The sequence below is a fragment of the Ascidiella aspersa genome, chromosome 4 (genome assembly GCF_963924565.1).
Source record: "Ascidiella aspersa chromosome 4, kaAscAspe10.2, whole genome shotgun sequence".
Classification (NCBI taxonomy): Eukaryota; Metazoa; Chordata; class Ascidiacea; order Phlebobranchia; family Ascidiidae; genus Ascidiella; species Ascidiella aspersa.
This window is the reverse complement of record NC_139450.1, coordinates 17,784,663-17,804,308: the sequence shown is the minus strand read 5'-3', so window position 1 is coordinate 17,804,308 and position 19,646 is coordinate 17,784,663. Positions and strand designations below refer to the sequence as shown.

The window sequence follows — 19,646 nt, the reverse complement described above, 5'->3', positions numbered from 1 at the left end:
CAGTTTAGTTTGCTTATTTTCTGGCAATGGTAATGTAGTTAAGCTTGTTATATTAGGTATTTAAACCTAAAAGTATAAAGACATGTAATAATGATATGTTAGTTGTGATGCTATTAATAAAATTGATGTACTTTTTGTTGTTATTATATTGCATTGAAATTGGTAAATATATGGCTTCATAATCAAACCATATAAAAAATGACGATAATGTACATTTTAGTTCATCTGTGTTGACGTTGCATCACCTGTCCAAAGTACAACTAGCTTGTTTGTTTACTTTACAGCTGTTGAGATTTCTTCACATCAAATGAAGTTAATGTTGAAAATGAATGTCTTACTATCAGACTTTTTTGCTATTGTTAGCACCTTATAAGTAAGAAATATTTTTTCCCTGATGAACCTATATGAGAATGAGTGTACGTTGCAGCTACTATTGGAAAAAACAATCTGGTGCAGCTGTTCAATTTATGAAATGCTTTAAGAATCCTTTAAACAGCAACAAGCGGATACCAAAATTGTACCTAATTATACCTGGTAATCCTGGATGTATTCAATTTTATGAAAAGTTTGCTTCAATCCTTTGTGAAAAAACAGAGTTACCAGTATGGGGAGTTAGCCATACTGGACATGCAACTGTTATTGATGGCATGCAACATCCTGAAGTTGAATTATGCGGCCTTCAACAACAAATACAACATAAAATAGACTTTATTATTGAAGAAGTTTTACCACATTGTGACAAAGTGCTTCTGATTGGTCACTCAATAGGTTGTTATGTTATACTGCATGTATTGCAAAGAATGGACAATGAGCAGATACAACAAGGAATTTTGCTGTTTCCAACCATAGAGCGAATGAGGTTTACACCAAATGGCAAACAAACTACAGCTCTGCTTAATAATGCTAGGTGGACTTATTCATTTCTAGCCACGCTCGTACATGTCTTACCCACTGCAGTGATGGATTGCCTTCTACCTTGGTTTGTTAAGGTGATGACCGAATTATCCTAATTGCACAAATTATAGCAATGCCAGCAATAGTCTCAGACAAATCAGTAACATTAACATAATGTAAAACTTCAGGGTTCTTGTGCAATGTGCTTAAGAGGCACAACTTCATCATATATGTTTTTTGTAAGGTAGTTCTATTTAAGTTAACCATTAGTTTTTTATTTTCAATTTCAGACTAAGGAGCAATGCATTTTTGATACAATAAAGCAAAATATCAACTCAAAAGTGGTAAATTGTGCAACATTTATGGGATTGCAAGAAATGTTTGAGGTACTTTGTCCAAATTTTTAAAGTATACTTTTTTGGATTTATAACATATTTGTATTGAAGGTAATTGTTTACAGTGTTATATAAGTCAGTAGTTTTAATTGACTTCTTGCTTTGTAACAAAATGACTGGATTTTCTAGGATATTTAGGATTATCTAGGAAGTTGGGAAATATACAACTGTTTGATTTGATTTACGATTACTTAAGCTGTGTAACAATGAGACTATATATCATGAATGATCAATTACACTGTGTAGCTGAGTCTTTGAATTGGGGTGCTTAATTTACAGTTATCTCATAAAATAGTTATAAATATGACATTGTTGTTAAAGTATTAGAAAAAATGAAGGTCTAAATTCATTTTAAATCAACTCTGAGATTAAATTAGGTGTATATTTTTGACCAGTTTAGTGGTCTAGTATCAATCCATCTGTATTTTATCTGTTGAACTTGAGCTATATTTTTAACATGCCTGAATACAAAAGCATAGTAGAAAAAACAATTTCCGTACTTGTTCAAATAAATTAGGATTTTCTTGTTTCATTACACAACTCATTACACACATTGATCCTCCGATGTGGGGGATTATAAACAAATTCATTCCTGCTATTAACATGCAACAACAAAAAAGTCAATATAATGGGTAAGGTTAAAAAATGGGTTATGGTTTAAATTTGGGAGAGTTCTTAATGAAGTTAAGGGTGGGAGAGGTAAAAGATTCTTCAGACCTTATTTTGGCGAGTTAGGTCGTAGGCTCCATCCAAGGGTTTGAGTTTTTGAATTAGCTTTTGTAACATAAAAAAATTGTAGTTTATTTAAACACCAAGTAATTTTTAAAGGGTTGTGTTGTGACAAAATAATAAATGGGCAAAAAAACAACTTATAAGTATAACAATTCTGATAATTGTGCATAACATTTTAAATAAACTATTTTTTATACTATTTCATGACTTTGTTGTAGTGCTATCAAGCACATAAAGTGTTCAAGTTTTCATTTTGAAACCTTAAGCTTTCAATTTATTTTAAATTAATAAAATATTGATAAGCAGTAAAGGCTCGTTTACACTACAGCTGCACTGGGCGTGAAATTATTTTCACTACAGCTGCAGTGAGCTGCGCTGGGCATAAAATTCGCCCCAAAACGTAACGTGTTTTAATAGCTGCACTGTGGGATTGAGTTTAGCAAAGCGTTAAAATTCGCTAAGGGTAACTTTAAGCTAGCTGCAGCTGCTGCACGGGGCTTGAGTTTAACAAGGTTTGAAACGCTCGCAATAATAGAATTTAAATGCAAATTACGCTTTAGTCAGCTCAGTGCAGCTGAAGTGTAAACGGGCCTTAAACTAACTATAAAGTAGTATTTATAGTATGAAACAGCAAAACACCAAATTTGCTTTGAAAGGAAATCAATAGTATTATGTACATATGTATATGTTTATATTAATGCAACAGTCCAAACATGTTAGACTTTAATATTTAATTATTTTGGCAGGTGCATAAAAGGGATGACGAAATAATACAAAAACATCTTGATAAACTTGTTTTCTATTACGGAGCTAATGATAACTGGTGCCCAGTATCGTTTTATAAAGAAGTGTTTAAGTTGTATGGAAATAGGTCAAACAACATTTACTTAGATAACTTAGATGTTGCCCATGCTTTTGTGTTGAATGGTAACTTGGAGATTGCTAATTTTGTGGCATTTTTAAATTTCAACCAAAGAAATACTTAACCACATAATGTTATAAATGATCTGGTGTGTATAGCATTTTTAAATATTGCCTTAAAAGTCATTCAATATTTGTAAACAATGATTGTGTTATACTTCAAATTATTTGATTGCTTTATCATCATAGTTCTGTAAAAAAAAACTTGTTTATCCTTTTAGTGAAAATAATATTTACTTCATATGAGTATGTTGTTTTTACTCATGTTGTAAAGCTATTTAATTTTGGTTCCCGAATCTGCTAGAATTTTAAGTCAATTGTTATTTTATAGATAACTGCATCGGCCTTTACGTTCGCCATTACAAATTTAGTTCCTTTTTAATTTCACTGTTTATTCCGCATTTACGTCTAAATGTTGTCACAATTAACCAGCTTTCAGTGTATCAAAATTATACCAGATCTTCGTGTATGTGTCACTATAACCTCATACTTCAACAAAATTAAGAAAAAAACATTTGAAGTCAGAAACGCTTTAAACCCCAGAAAGTTATTAAAAGAAGCTAAAATTGAAAGTAAGTACCAAAAATTGATATTTCATCAAAGCTATAAACTTAAAGAATGTAAGTCATAAAGTAAAAAAAAATATTTGAAGAAATAAATTTTCATTCTGGTATTTTTAGTTCAAAAATAGCTTATTGCGCTAACGTCGAAATTTCAGGGTTTTATGGGCTGGGGGTCTGGGGGAAGTAACCCAGAAGCTACACAGAAAAGCCAGGACAAAAAAACAAATGACAAAAATTATAAGAAAAAAATTATACCACAATACTAAGAATCGCTTATCTATTATAAATTTGTTAAAAAAAACATTACTATTTGCAATAGAATAAGGAAAAATTGCTTGATCCAGGATTTTAACAAACAAATTCGGGTTGCGCAAGAAAATACCTTTTTAGTCATATAAAAGTTGCTATAAGCTTAAGGGGAGGAAGTATTTATTAGCGTCGATAACCGATATAAATATTCATAACCGATCGCGGTCATCTTGATATTGCTCCAGATGGCTCGATTCTAATCCTAATCGCGGCGATATTTAAACGGCTTCAGAATAGTCAATTTGACTCGGAATTGAACAAGATTTTTACACGCTGCTTTTGTCTACTCCAGTGGTTTTCAAAGTTTTTTTCGTATTCCTCCCTTAAAGACTTAAACAATGTTAATTCCTCCCAAAAAAAGGAAGTATGCTAAAAGTTCACAGTTGTTATATCTCTCGATTGCTAGAAAGTTTTCATTACATAGGCCTCCTAATTATAATATACATAAAATACGGAATGCTCGATGAGATAAGCTTAATAAGATGGAAAAAATTGAATTAGGCCTTTGATATTGTAAATTATGAAAACACACTCTTCGTTAGCTAAAGCTGGATGGAAACACATAATAAGACCCACAAAGCAACAGCATCTAAATCACAATAATCTATATTACCATAGCATTAAGACTAACGAAATAAAGTCAAATACGCAGGAAAACCACGACAGAATAAGTTCTAAAATCGTCTGAATAAGACCTAAATCTGTCGGATGAAGTCCTAAATCTAACGGAACAAGACCTAAATAGACAAAATAACGTTCATAACTGTAAGGACAGGGGATGGTTTATTTTAGGGGAGTAGTGATGAACGAGAAACTTCGATTTAAACGTTATTACGACTACTGGTAAAAGTCCTATATTTTAAGTTTTATGCCGACTTTGATGTTGTCCTCATTTTGGTCTTATGGCTGGATCCCGTTATACGTTGGCTAATACTATTCCTCTTCCTAAGCCAATAGGATTTCAATGAAAGAGCTACGCGCATCTAGTAATATTGTTCAGTGTTTATCGCTAGTAAGTCAAGTTTATTTCCAGTCGAGATCCTTTATAAAAAAAATGTAAATCTCGATAGTCATTTTTGATTAAACAATTATCTTCAAACAGCCTAATTTAACTTTCCTTCTCCAAATTCCTATTTGTTCAGAAAAGCTTTAAAATTAACTGTGGACGAAAGAATCTTTGTATTTTTATTATGCATTAACAACTTTAAACTTTTCATGTGTTGGATTATGTCACTAAAATATTTCAATTTGGAATTCCAAAATTCACATTAAAAAAGTTTCTAAGGTTAAACTACCATATTAATAAGACCAACGCCCAAATAAAGCCCAATACATTTTCGGTATAACATCTAATTGTCCTAAATTACATCCATTTTCTAATGTAATGGGTACGGGGCGGTGTGCCATTGGCTGTTATTGTGTTGACGTAGGCCTATTTGCTCCATGTTTTCTACGGCGACGTTTGTGAACGCTGTTTTGACACAAGACTGCTTGCCCTCGAAAGAGGTTTGGGTAGGGTATGGGTGGAATTTGGTTTCAGAGTGGATTTTTGGGGGTGGAAGTGGTGAAGTTATGGGGCTTTGGGATTATGTAAAAAGTTTTTTTTTTTTTGTTTTTTTTATTAATAAAATACATAGCGAAAAAAACGAACAAGAAAAACAAATCAAAATAGTGAAGCTCTCAAGCAGCTAACGACCATTTACTTTTGTGTTTTGTCATACTTCAACAGTAAAAAAGATAGCAACAGTAAAAAGGGTAACATAGTCGGGACAGTGTCGGCATATTTACATTGATAAAACATATCGCGCGCATAAAAGGACACAATTCACAAATGTTTTGCACGGTTCGTTTTTGTGCACTCCAAAGAGTAATTGCTCGCGGGAAAAAACACACGATATTCGTAGTTTAAGTACTTAACCACGCACTCACGTTTTCCCAGTATAGACACGTAACAGGACACAAATAAAACAAGTGGTACAGGGTTTCCGTAGCCTTTTTGCAAATGGTACATTGGTTAGATTCGGTTTTACCAAACGAATAAAGGGAGTCATTTGTAACAATTGCGCCCAAGTTAAACTTTATTTGAAAGCTTCTCAGTTTGTTTTCGATTGTTGAATTGTAGAGGTTGCGGTAAATTTTCTCCCATGGCAGACGTGCCCTCCCGCAATTTAAGATCCAGTGCCATTTCAATTGAGCTTTTGGAGGAAAGAGAATTGTTGTTTGTATTTTTTCGTAAACCGATTTGGTGGAGTTATACTGCTGGATAAATAATTTTAATGTTGGGGTTCTATACGAATGGGACGTTGTTGCGCTACCCGAATCCCATTCTTCTGGGAGACTCGATATTGATTTTATGAATTGGACAAAATCTGTGTTGTTAGGTGAAAAAGTTAAATTTATTTACTAATGTGTCATATTGCAGATACTCGCCGTTTCGATTCAATAAATCCTGGTGAAAAATTATATTGGAATCTGTAAGTGATGGCATAAAAAAAACATTTGAGCGGAATTTTACTTTTTTGTTTAGCCAAAGCGGACGGCTGTTTGACTTTGGATCTATAATTTCCAAGAGTTGTTTGCACGCCGTTATTGCGCAACGTAACGTTCGCATAGGAAGTATGCTCCTTGTGATTGCATTGTTTGTTCCTATGTTCCCATTAAGAAGCGCTTCTAATCTGTTACCTTGGATAAAGGGGCCTTCGATTTGTTTCCATTCAGCTTCCGCGTTTTCGTCAAGTAGTTTAGAGATCCATTTCGTATGTAAGGCTAACAAGTAATTATCTATATTGATCATTCCTGCCCCCCCCATTTGCAATACTCGCACTCAAAGTCTCTCTTTTGACCCTCTCCCATTTGGACCCCCATAAGAATGTAAAGAGGATTCGTTTAACTTTTAAGATAAAGCATTTGGGTATATTAACCGGGACAACACTCATTTTAAAGGTTAAGATTGGAATCATGAGGGTCTTGATAACTGTTATTTTTCCGAGAAGAGAGAGACCCCTCGCGGACCACATATTTGATACTATTTTAATTTTTTTCAGAAGTGGTGTGAAATTTTTTTCAATTATATCGGCGTCGTTACTCGAGCTAGTGGGAATTTCAACGCCTAAGTATTTGATAGTACCTGATGGCCATAGAAGACCACTTTGTTCCATGGGTTTGTGACAGTTTTCACGATTTGTTCCGATAAAAAAGGCGTTTGATTTGGACATGTTGACCTTGTAGCCTGACATTTCGCCGAAGTCGTCGATAATCCGAAAGACTTCTGTAAAATCCTGATCACTACCCGATAGAAATATTGTAGTGTCGTCAGCAAATAGGGACACTTTAAATTCTTTGCCATTTATTGTGATGCCGTTTTGGCGGCCCTGTTTTAACGCAGCGGCAAGGCATTCAATGAACAGGACAAATAAAGTTGGAGAGAGAGGGTCTCCCTGGCGTACGCCACGTTCAACGTTAAACGATTTTGATAAAAAGTTGTTGTTAACAATTACGCACGAAGGATTTTGGTAAAAACATTCGATCAATTTAATAATCTTGTCCCCGAACCCGAAAGCAGCTAAGGCTGTATATATGAAGTCCCAGTGTACCGTGTCGAAGGGCTTGAACATGTCTAAAGACAGTATCGTGCCAGGTATATCGTAATAGTCGGTGCAGTCAATGATATCGAACAAAAGACGAATATTAGTGCCTATATATCGTTTTGGAATAAAACCATTTTGCGCAGGCGAGATAATGTCGTTTAGTACCCCTCGGATTCTGGTGTTAACTACTTTTGAAGCAATTTTGTAGTCTACATTCAAAAGCGTTATCGGTCTAAAACTTCCCGGTTGAAGATGATCTTTATAAGCTTTTGGAAGTAGAGTTACCACTGCTTCGGACTGAGAAGCTGATAGCCTACCTGTATTTACTGTATGTCGCCAAGCTGCCATATAGACGCATTTGATATTGTCCCAAAATGTGATATAAAACTCTGCTGGAAAACCGTCTAGCCCAGGGGATTTATTTTTACCCATGTTGCAGAGAGCAGTGAAGAATTCCGCTTCTGTTGTTTCCGCTTCTAATAGTTTTGATTGTTCTGCCTTAATTTTTGGGAGATTTAGTGTTTTTAATTTTGAGGCGATTAAGGTTTTGTTCAATAGATACGTTTTGTTTGTAGAGTTGCTTGTAAGAGTCAACTAGACCGTCCAAAATGTTGTTTTGGTCAGTTATTATTTTATCATCTACAAAAGTCTGTTAATACCCTTTTTTTCGCAATGCCTTTTTTCCAAATTTAAAAAGTATTTTGTATTTTTCTCGCCCTCCTCTGCCCAGCGAGCCCTACTTCGCGTTATGGCGCTTTCAGTTTGGCGCAGCATTAGTTGGTCGAGTTCCGATTTAAGTTTGGACAATTTTTCGTGCAAGGGGCCTAATTCTGTTTCAGAGTTCTTTAAAATAACGTTTTGCGTCTCGCCAATCAGTTTTTCCAAATCGATTTGCTTAATATTTAGCCTTCGTTTTAATTCGGCCGCATATCGAATAGTTTCTCCCCGAACAACTGCTTTCAAGGCGTCCCATCTTACATGTGGGTCGGTTTCGCCTATATGGTTTTCTGCTTTATAATAAGTGATTACCTTTCTTATTTTATCCTTGTAACGCTGGACATTTAATAGTGATGTATTAAATTTCCAGTAGCCTCTACCGCGTGGTGCTGGGTTAATGTCAGCCCCTAGAGTTGCCATATTATGGTCGGACATAATACCGGGGACTATGTCTACATTTTTAACGTTTTCGACGAGAGATCCGTCAATTGAAAAGAAATCTAAACGCGATGATGCCGCTGGTAGTTTCTGAAGCCTTGAGAACTTTTTAACGTTTGGAAATGTGTGGCGAAAAATATCTGTTAGTTTGTAATGTGTCATATATTGCAAAAGACTTTCTCTTGCTTTTCGGTTACGATGTTTTTTACTTCCATTTTGATCTAGGACATTGTCCAGAACTAGATTAAAGTCCCCTCCCATGATTATTGGGGCATCGGAAAAGCTGTCTAGTACGGCGAATAAATTGATGAAAAATTCTGGATCGTCCTTATTCGGCGCATAAACATTAACAATTACTATTGGGGTTGCATTTATTGTCATTTCAACCATTAAGTATCGACCTTCTTGGTCTACCCGTGTGCCTGAGACGGAATAGGATAAGTTTTTGTCGATTAGTATTGCCACCCCTCTACTGCTTGAGGTGCCGTGCGCCCAAAACGCTTCCCCTCCCCATTCCATACCCCATAACTTTTCGTGCTTAGCACTACCATGGATTTCCTGCAAAAGGGCAACGTGCCACTTTTTACGACGTAAAAAATTAAAAATCGATTTTCTTTTCATAGCAATGTTTAAACCTCGAACGTTGTGTGAAATAATATTTAAAGACATAAAAATAGTATTTAAACGCGTTCGACACCAATATCAATGTCCCACTCGTACTCCATGCCACAATCACATCTAAACGCTTTATTGGGACCCATAAGACAGGGATGCTTTTTCCCGCAACTACAGTTGACTATCTTATGCTTGCAATGGGTATTACTACACGCTTTACACATGGTAACCTTAGGTAGCGAGTTAACAGTAAAACAATTACAAACAACAGAGTACCTTTCGCACTGTATGCACTCAAGCACATCTTCCTTCGTCTTGTATTCTGGCTGGAGCTCATCGCAGCACGGCATACGTCTCAATGTCCCTTCGCATGAAGGACATTGACATGTTTCTTTACCCTTTTCGACCAGAAATAACTCGTCCGTGCAGCACTTCATTGCTACGGAATACTTGTTGGAACAACTCCAGCAAACGAAAGTTTTCGACTGAGCCGAAACCACAGCTTCAGCTTGGCAGCCAGGGCATGTCAGCGAAATTCTGGTCGCACATAGGCTAATAGATTTGCTGTTAGGAAGCTCGTCTGGGCTTCGTTGCAGCCTCTTCCTTGACCAGTTGTTGGTAAGCTTCGGTGTGCTTGACTTGATGTTGGCGTTGTTTTCAGAGTTGAAGTCCGGGGAGTTCTTATCAGCATCGTTTAGAATGGTGCTTACGGCTGTTGTAGAGTGTGTAAAAAGTTGTTTAAGTCTCATCTTTTCGCGGCGCACCTCGCCACCTAGTGCGCCGTGGCGCACCGGTTGAGAAACGCTGATGTAAACCATGAGCTTCATGTTTAAAACAAAAAACAATGAAAATTGAGCAGAAAAGCATGTCAGTTTTTCCCGAAGATCATCGCGTTTGAAAATGTAAAGTGTTCCTTTTTTTGGTTAAAATATCACTAAAACCACATTCAACTTGTAATCGGAAATTGAAGAAGCGTTTGCTCTGCAACGGGTAATTTGGCATACTTAGCACAAACTTGTGGATCCAACCACATGTTTTTTAAATGAATGATTTGAAAAAAAGTCGCTCTCGAGCATTTGCTTTGGCATTTTGCAGAATTTAAAATATATACTGGATCTGGGCAATCTTATGTTTTACCCTTTCTTTACTTTACTTTTACGTATTACATTTACTATGCTTTTACAACCATTCTTTACTTTTACGTATTACTTTTACCGTGCTTTTACAACCACTTCCCAAAATTTAAAACCCCCCCAAAGTGAGCCAAGTGGCTACCTTTTTTGAGAACCACTGCACTACTCTGTCTTGCCTAAGAAAGAAATTTTAAAGAAAAATTAAAGTTTAAAATATTCATATTCACAACTACATCAGCGAAATATTGCGATTTTTCATCCTGGCAACATCCGGCCAAAACGATTCGATATTGCTAACTGCCCCAATAATGACCTGCATTATCATAAAGACATTTATCGCACCTTTTCAACGATACCAGTACATTTGTAATATTTATTTGCATGGATGAGTGGTTCAGTCGGCGATAGCCGATATTAATATTCATAAGTACGCCAAAATCAAGTTGGGTCAGGGCAAAAATCAAGATAAACATCTGTGCGATAAATCCCATTAAATTCCTTTCCTGCATATAAAGCCCCCACTAATCAGTTGTTAAATAGAGCAATTCCTATTTTTGACTTGATTTATAGTCAAAATTGTACAAAATAAAGTAAAATTGAGGTGAGGTTGAGTATTTAACAGATAAATTTTAACTGGTAAAGGACTACGGTTACGGTAACATAGTTGGAAGGTTACGGTAACATAGTTTTTCTTACCCCCTTTTTGTAAGTGATATTATCGTTTTTTGTTCGTCTTTGTCATGGTTTAACAAACTGTTCGAAGCGGCGTACCGTACTTTAGTAATGGGATGGTTTCCACCACTAGGGGTCGCGCGGACCGACTCAGATGAAGTCGCATTTTTTTACAATGGCGATAGGTCTGAGACTGGCACTATTTGGTCGATAATTCAGTTATTAGGGCCGTTTGCGACATTTTGACCGGTTTAACTGATAAGTTTATCCCTGTAGTCACTATCAGACCATCTTTTTATTTTTATCGCAAAGACAAGTATGTGAGTATTGCTTTTTCCAGTAATCAAAGTTTCCTGGCAATAAGTTGTTGTAATCTACGCCTTTTCCATATCCCGAATCAAAGACTGGATTGTTATTTAAGTTAGTTCACGATTTTAGCTTGTTGTCACACTCAGAAAATCTTTCACGAGAAATTTGTTTGGCAATGTTGCTGTGGTATGTTTTGGGGTAAGCTTCTAGTTATTGATCCAGGAAGTGCATTAAACTAACATGCATTAAACTAACATGCATTTACCAAGTGAAAGGGTTTACCATAATAAAGTTAGATATATTGGTCAATTTTTACTAATAATGTTGTTTATAATTTTCTGAAGTTAGTGAGAATTTTGTGTAAACTTCTAGAAAATACTTGTTTGGTAATATTAAACCTGCTATGCATTCTTTCCCTGGGTTAACAATTTATGGAACTAAAGAAACTGGTACTGGAATAGAATTTAAGCAGATGCTGCTTTCCAAGTGATCTAACAGGTAAAAGTTTATTTTCTACCTCTAGTGCTCGCTGATTAAATTAATTTGTTATATGCATTTTTTATTAAGTTATGGGATTCTTTAACAGTGTTTGATTTAGTTGAAATAAATAATGATCATTATCTTATAAAAATTATTTATACCTTTTTTATAGGTTTGGAATCAAAACAGGCAAATCTGAAAATATAATTTCTACGAGGGGAGATGTAAACAAGCCTGCATTAAAAAAACACTTTTAATCATGTTCTTGATGTCATATACTACAGTTCACACCTAACAAAAAGTCAACAGTTTTGCTTGTTTTATTAAACTTCATAATATGCATTTATTTTTTGTATGATACGAAAGGAAACAAAATTTTACAGTTGATCTAAACGCTGCGAACTAAATTGATGATTGCAAAACCACAAGTAAAAAACATTCTACTAAATTTCATATTAAAATCAGTACAATATTATTCTAGAGATTTGACTACTATTTGAAGAATGATAAGATTCATTGTAGTTGTGACTTGTTTGTAACATTGGAAACTGACAAACTTATTTCATTGTCCTGGCGTTCTTCCACAAATATATGGTTTATTTTTCAAGATGTTAGATTTCAGTTCTGTAGCCAAAATATTCTTTGGAATTCAGCAAGTGCCTGATTTTTCAGCCAAATGCACAAGCTTGCATGATAGTGTCTGATCTAGGGCTCCAGGCTATATTTATTCAACTTTTGTAAAACCACATGGGGTCACTTGTAAGAAAGGTTATAATAAGATAACATTTACAAAATTACACCTATTTCAAAACAGTATAACAGTATAAATAGTTAGTTGTGTTTTAATAGGATGTGGATCACTCGAATATTTTCCTAAGATGTGAGGTATCTTGTATTGAAAGGTGTTAAATTAATGTTGAGTACAAAAGAAATATCTGGTGAAAATTTTAAGTTAATGCACAAGCAATACAATGTCCTTTAGAATACTATACAGAAGATATATTTTTGAATTAAAAATGTCTGTTAAAAAGTGTGAATGAAACAACTTGCAAAATGCAAAGTTATAGGTTAAAAAACAGCAGTACCACAAAAAACTACAATATTCCCTCATAAAAATGCTTATTTCAGCTTTGTTTGGAACTAGCTGACCTTAAGTATTCTAATTACATTTTATTTATAATTTAAAGTTGACACAAATGCTTCCTGGTATTAACCGAAACCCTCTTTTAAGATACAAAATTGTAACAGTACATGTTTAACAACTTCTCGCTACCAGTATTTGAAGAAATTGCGAATAAAAAGTGATTATAGATATTAATTAAAGTTAACTTAAAACGAATAATTAGCTTCACAATAGATTCTACAAAAACAAAGCACGAAAACACGTAATTGAAAACCACGGATAACCATTGTAAAAGATAGGCGCTCGCAACTGTTCATCTGACTCACGCAACGCCTCTAGTGGTGGAAACCATCCCATTGGGTCACGTGTCTTAATCTAATGCGAAACCAAAATCGAGTGCAAAACGCCGTTTTTCGTCTTTTGCTTGGTCGACCGTAAACGCTGCAAGTTTTTCTCTTTCGTTATTTGTTTAGGTTGACTGATTAGCAAGTGTATATTCGACAATTGACAACGCTAAGTCAAACCTTCTTTCTTTTTTTTCTCGCTGAAAAACGTCGAGTTATACGCAGTATGTTCCTCGCTGTTCGGTCTCTGCGCTAATATCCGATGTTGGTGTAACATCGACATTTGTTTAACTGAAGCAGATTTTTAAAAGAAGGTATAATGGTGACTGTCGTGCGCGTTTCAAAGTCTTCATTTTTAAGTACGGTAATGATGGTTAACGCAAAATGGTGCTCTTTAAGCATACTCTAAGTCTAAGACCACATGCTAAGTGTGCAATGGACACAACCTAATTCCCCTCAACCGCAGATTGTAGTTTAGCTAACTTGGCACACAGCTCGGCGCAGATGTTACGATAATTGATGCATAATAACACCCGGAAAAAAACGATCTTCGTTTGGTGAAAGACGTGCTTGTAATTTAGCGCTCGTTCCGTTAATGGAACTTGAAAACTGCGCTGCTCATAGTCGAATTATGTGTGATTCTGCCACAATTAATCACACATATTTCACGGTGGTAGTTTGTTTTTTTGCCTGTAAGTTAACGATTGCACACCGTGATTTCGCAGCTGGCGCCTGACCGGATTGTCGACGACGCACGTGGCCGCTTTCGCTGGACGTATTTGGCTGTTTCTGATTATAGTTTTTTTATCACGTCTTGTAATCACCATTCTATGACGTCATAATGTCACTGTTTTATGACGTCATTATTGATTAATGTCAGACGAAAATAGGGGAGCTCCCTAAGTTGAAATGTCAGGACCCCCCTTTTTGATTTTCTGGTTACGCCCCTGGTTGTCCCCCCCCCCCCTGGACAATACATATGTCCCCGGGCTCCAAGGTAAAGGGGCGCAAAAAGGAGGCTTACAATTTTTTCACAACAAGGGCAAAAAACGACCACAAGCAAGATGGCACCAGCGGCTGTGGCAGACGTCATCTGATACGCAACCCACAACTAGACTGATGTTGTTACCAGCCATCACAGCAGCCAAGATACTGATTCTGCGTGCAGCTGGTTTTGTCTAGCTTAGTGTTCTTAACCTTTATTAAACCGCGCCCCCTTTGGTAATTGTCCTGCACTTCGCACCCCCCTACGAAAAGCAATTTGGTATTTTGGAATTACATAATTAGTTAGACAACATAAAAAAGAGTAAAGTGTATCGTTGGTCGCACGTTGCGCGAAAAAGTTCTGTTTATTTGGTTAAATTAGCTAAAAAAGGTTCGTGTCTCCGTGTTTCTAGCCTGTTATCCTATATAAAATAACTTTTATCGTTTATCTATAAGTTTGCCAAACTATAATTTAAATAGGACCGTTTTTCTTCGAAAAACATGCGATGGTACTCACAGAGACTTTGTGCTAAATACAACTGTCAACAAAACAGGAAAAAAACAAGAAAATAAACGAGAACATTTAGAAGTTTTAATCGTTATGTTGGGCAAAAGAACGGAGTTTGTACAGGCGTAATAGTGGTGCCCAATCAAAATGCACAACTATAGCCTACCGTATAATTGTTCCGACTAAACATAGCTCTAATCGGTCGTAAAAGTAGCAATTATAGTCCAGCAACTGAAAAACTATTACAAATTAGTAGCGAAGCTCGCAAATCGCAAATTCATGAACTATGTCTTCAGTTACCTACACGTGCAATTTTAATGTAAAGTATAGGGCAGGATGTCCAACCTGCGGCCCGCGGACCACATTGCAGCACGTCTGAAATTGTTGTGCGGCCCGCTAGTAATTTTCACTCCCAAGTAATATTTTAAACGTTCAATATTAGCCTAATTAAAATGTACCATTCAGCTTTTAGGGGCCCACTAATAGTATAATATGGGTAAAAAATATATATATATAACTCTAAAGGCCCGTTATAACTCTAAAGGCCAATACTTAATCTTGAAACGCGATATGGCCATGCCCCCCCCCCCCCCCCCCAAACTAAAAAATATGGACATTTTTTAATAGGCAGCTTATTTTCGCGTTTCCCTAGGTAGTATGGCCTATTTTCGCCAAAATAAGACATCTTTTTAAGCTTTGTAGTGATGTACGAGCTTATGGCGCCATATAAAGAATATTTCAAAAAAATGGTATTTCCGAATCCACAAGTAGACACTGACAAAACTGCTGTAGTTGCAGCCTATAGTAGCTCATTAGGCCTACTTTTTCTAGTAAAAGCTGAAAATATGAATTAGTGTTTATTTGATGTGCGGCCCTCGTGTAAGCATATTACATTTCCTAATTGGCCCTTGTGTTAAAAAGGTTGCCCACCCCTGAACTAAGTCATTAGTTGCAGGTAGTATTGTTAAAAGTTATTGTTTAAGGATGAGTAAGTATTCGAACAAGGAAAAGTATTTAGATTTGGGATTCACTTCTATCTATGATCATGGTGCTGCAAAGCCACAATGTGTGCTGTGTTATGCAGTATTGTCGAACGAATCTCTAAAGTAAACATACTGAAGAGATATCTGGAAACAAATCACCCGTAACATGCGAAAAAAACGAATTTATTTTCAGCAGCGAGAAGCGGAACTGAAACGAAGCCGATTTTTCTCACCCACGAATTCAGCACTTTTAGCCACCAAACAAGCCATGCTGGCATCGTATGTAGTCGCGCTGCGCATATCTAGAGTGATAAAACCACACTCGATCGGAGAAGAGCTCGTTAAGCCTGCAGCCATTAACATGGCCAGACTCCTAAATGGCGACGACGTGTCTTCGAAATTGCTGTCCGTCTGGTTAACGAACAGCAAAGTGAAAACTCAAATCACAGACTTTTTACTGAATATAAATATCAAGTGGTCGACGGAATGGAGAAGGCGGAAAAGTGGAGCTATAAACTCGACGAGTCAACCGACATTGGAAAGCATGCACACTGCGCAGCTATTGGTTTTATATGAGGTACAGCCAGGGAAGCCGGAGCAATTTCAGAGCAAGGGGAGCGACTTTTTAGTTAAGGGCAACATAGACCGCAGGCGAGCGTAGCGAGACGAACAATTGGGAGGTCCGGGGTTACTCCCCCGGAAAAAATTTTGCGGCCACGCCCTCTAGATTGGCTTAAAATGGTACTAAAAATGTTTTAATGAATGTCAACCATGTAATTTTACGAATTTTTTTTGCATTTTTCTGTAGCTCAAGCCTAAAAGTATGTTACTGTTAAAAGTATGTTACTTAAACGACTTCTTCACCGCAGTCAACTATCTTAACACATCAATGCAAGGCAGAAACCAAAATATTATCATTCTTTTTGAAAAGCTGTCTGCCTTCAAAGAAATGCTGCAACTCTGGAAGAAAAAACTGGAGCGTGGACGAACAGCAGTTTCCATCCATGAACGGTAGCGAGGAATCGAATCAAATACAATTAGTAGATTTGATGTAATCAAACCCATCTTATTGAAGCATTTAGAAAACCTTATCAGGGAGTTCGATCTCTACATCCCGGAAATAAATCTGGCATCTCATGGTCAGAGACCCGTTTATGGCAAAAGTTGTCGACTTATCAGAGCATATTGCAGGACTACAGGAAGAGCTTATCGAACTGCATCACGATCAGTTCCATCGACAACTTTTTCCACAGCGTTACTTGGAGAATTCCGCGGTTAAAAAGGAGAAGCCAATAATTGGCAACCAAGCAATGACTTTTGTGCTCCCGTTTGCGACCACAAATCTGTGCGAGCAAGGATTTTCGTCGCTGACGGTTACCAAAACCAAGGCTCCCAATCGACTTGATCCTGGTGACGATCTTCACATTGCGCTTTCTAAAATAGAGCCCTGCATCAAAGAGATTATGAAGGATTAATTTCAGTTTGAAAAAAAAAATTTTTTTTCAGTAGAAAAAAATATTTGGTTTCAAACATCATATTGTTTATAGAGGTGCAGAAAAATAATAATAGATTGTTTACACCCGTATCATATAGGCCTACAATTAAATCAGAATAATAAGCATAAGTCACAATCGTCCAAACATGTTGCTCTACCACTCTTTACATAAGGCAATTGACCAGTGGTTCTTATTGGCTACCTATACGGTACCATAATTAGTTATATTCAGGGACGTGCGGTCAGGGGAGACAGTGCCTCACCTGCCAACATCTGGCAAAACAAAACGTATATTAAAGAGATGTTTATCACAGAATATTATATTATTTGCTAAAGTACAGTACACATTGCATGTTTTTGGGTGCTTTAATTTGAATGGATTTCTGTAGTCCATAAATTTTACACTTCTATACCTAAAGCGTTATTATTTCCAATTTCTGTTGCGTTATTTATATCAAGCGTTCAAAATCGTTGAAATACGCGAAGAGAGGCAGTGCCAAGCTGTGCCTCTCTTCAGATCACAAAAGTTCTATGTACTGCATTATGCGTGCTTTTTTCTTTCCCAATTCTCTCGGAAAACATGATAAACGATTTTAGCTAGGATTTGAGGCATGCCTTAAATGTGACGTCCCAGCTTCTCTCTCCAGATCACAAAAGTTCTATGTACTGCATTATGCGTGCCTTTTTCTTTCCCAATTCTCTCGGAAAACATGATAAACGATTTAGCTAGGATTTGAGGCATGCCTCAAATGTGACGTCCCAGCTCAGGGGCGGATCTAGGGGGGAGGGAGGGGCGATATGGTCATGGCCCCCCCAAACTAAAAAATATGTACATTTTTTTACTTAATAGGCAGCTTATTTTTGCGGTTCCCTAGGTAGTATGGCCTATTTACGCCGAAATAAGACACATTTTTAAGCTTTGTATTGGTGTACGAGCTTATGGCGCCATATAATGAATATTTCAAAAAAATGGTAAAATTCGTTTCGCGCACTCGCGCAAAGCGGCGTTTTTCAGATTTGCAGAGACGGCTTAATGACCGTACGCTGACCTTGACTATATAATAACTAACTTATATCCAAGTACAATTAAAAGCTTTTTTGTTGTTAATGCAAATCTGTATCAGAACCAGCCTGTCAATATACTTCATCCGGCCCGCCGCCTCTTTGACAAATTAGACACGAGTCCATTTTAAATACTTTTTGACTATTTTAAGTGTGTAAATGCACAAAATTTTCACGCTTCGCGCTAATGATCTTTATACATCCAGTGTGTTTACGTTTTGATGCTCTTTTTGAACTAGATCAGCGCTTCTTTACTGTTGCGCCGTGGAAAGCTGCCAAGTGCGTCGCGGACAAACGAAAAACGTATTCAAACATAATCGACAAATATTTTTTAACCATTTGTTTTTAAATGTAACAAAAACAAGAAATTCAAACGAAATACCGGTATACCAAAAAAATCGCACTCGCTTCACTCGCCAGGTGTGCCCCAAATGGTTAACAAACACTAAAATAGATTAACCAAAAAATTTATCGCGTTTTCTCAAAGTAGTTTTATTACACTTTTTTAATAGTAGTAGGGGGGATGACGACGTGTGGATTCGAATTTTAAGTATAAAAGTATACGTTTTTTTAGCGAATTTTTGCCAAGACTTTACTGCCTCCTTAAAAGTAATTATAAACACGTTTTAAAAGTGCAAGAAAATCCGAGGCCCATCTGATTCACAATTGTTATAAAGTTCTAATAACACAAAATCTCATTTAACATATGTTGTGCGGCCCGCAGAGACCTTTCTTAGTTTGGTTTTGGCCTGCGACTACAACACAAAGGTTGCCGACCCTTGTGTAAGGATTTGAATAACCTATCCAATGTTAGGATTAACTCTGCATAGAGTTTTGCTCATTTCAGTAACCTTATTTGGCAAAAAAACAACTACAGTAACTTAAAAATTGAGAGAAGTGGCATGAAAGAACCACAGCTGACCGCAGCAGACAACGCTATGGTTTTATTGCGACGTGGCCTCGGCGCTTTTTCGGTGGCATGTGCGGTTGCTCTCGCCTTTTCGGGAAAAAGAAAGATGTGTAGACAATAGACATGGTAGCGTCTTTCAGCGATATTCTTCATACCGGGTCAAACTAGGAAACCGGCCCACTGTAGAGGCTAACCTTATTATTTTTTCGTGCTTTCAAAAGGTCTGTTTTTCGCGTTATTTTGCAGGAGTTAGTTTATTCGGCCAGCCGATGTTATTTTTACCTGAATTATGACGTCACGCAATGGTATACTTTTGTGACGTCATATCTGAAAAAATTTCATGGCCCTCCCCAAACTGAAATCCTAGATCCGCGCCTGTCCCAGCTATGAAACATTTCTACATTGACTTCTTGCAGTTTAAAGGATGGAGAAAAATTTACACTTTCAATCAATCTAAAGTTAGAGTCATAAA

At 36.6% G+C, this 19,646-nt stretch overlaps 2 protein-coding genes and 1 long non-coding RNA gene across 3 annotated transcripts; all 3 read left to right on the top strand.

The window, feature by feature from the left end:
• Nucleotides 1-20: 20 nt before the first annotated feature.
• Nucleotides 21-3,558, top strand: LOC146148486 (lipid droplet-associated hydrolase-like). The gene is made up of 3 exons (XM_083386991.1): nucleotides 21-989; nucleotides 1,185-1,280; nucleotides 2,768-3,558. Exons 1-3 carry the CDS (start codon nucleotides 405-407, stop codon nucleotides 3,005-3,007), a joined length of 921 nt encoding a protein of 306 aa, XP_083243117.1. The 5' UTR covers nucleotides 21-404; the 3' UTR covers nucleotides 3,008-3,558.
• Nucleotides 3,559-11,634: 8,076 nt separating this feature from the next.
• LOC146148485 (uncharacterized) lies at nucleotides 11,635-12,372 on the top strand. Its single transcript, XR_014494820.1, has 2 exons — nucleotides 11,635-11,783; nucleotides 11,938-12,372. It is a non-coding gene; the product is annotated as an uncharacterized LOC146148485 (long non-coding RNA).
• Nucleotides 12,373-16,843: 4,471 nt separating this feature from the next.
• On the top strand, nucleotides 16,844-17,182 carry LOC146148484 (zinc finger BED domain-containing protein 5-like). Its single transcript, XM_083388044.1, has one exon. It carries the CDS (start codon nucleotides 16,844-16,846, stop codon nucleotides 17,180-17,182), a length of 339 nt encoding a protein of 112 aa, XP_083244170.1.
• The last annotated feature ends 2,464 nt before the right edge of the window (nucleotides 17,183-19,646 follow it).

Excerpts from the sequence above, each read along its gene's own strand:
- LOC146148484 (XM_083388044.1), top strand. The coding sequence starts at position 16,844 with ATGGTCAGAGACCCGTTTATGGCAAAAGTTGTCGACTTATCAGAGCAT.
- LOC146148486 (XM_083386991.1), top strand. The coding sequence starts at position 405 with ATGAGAATGAGTGTACGTTGCAGCTACTATTGGAAAAAACAATCTGGT. Across the intron at positions 990-1,184 it reads TTCTACCTTGGTTTGTTAAG|ACTAAGGAGCAATGCATTTT; the intron begins GTGATGACCGAA and ends TTTCAATTTCAG. Across the intron at positions 1,281-2,767 it reads GATTGCAAGAAATGTTTGAG|GTGCATAAAAGGGATGACGA; the intron begins GTACTTTGTCCA and ends TTATTTTGGCAG.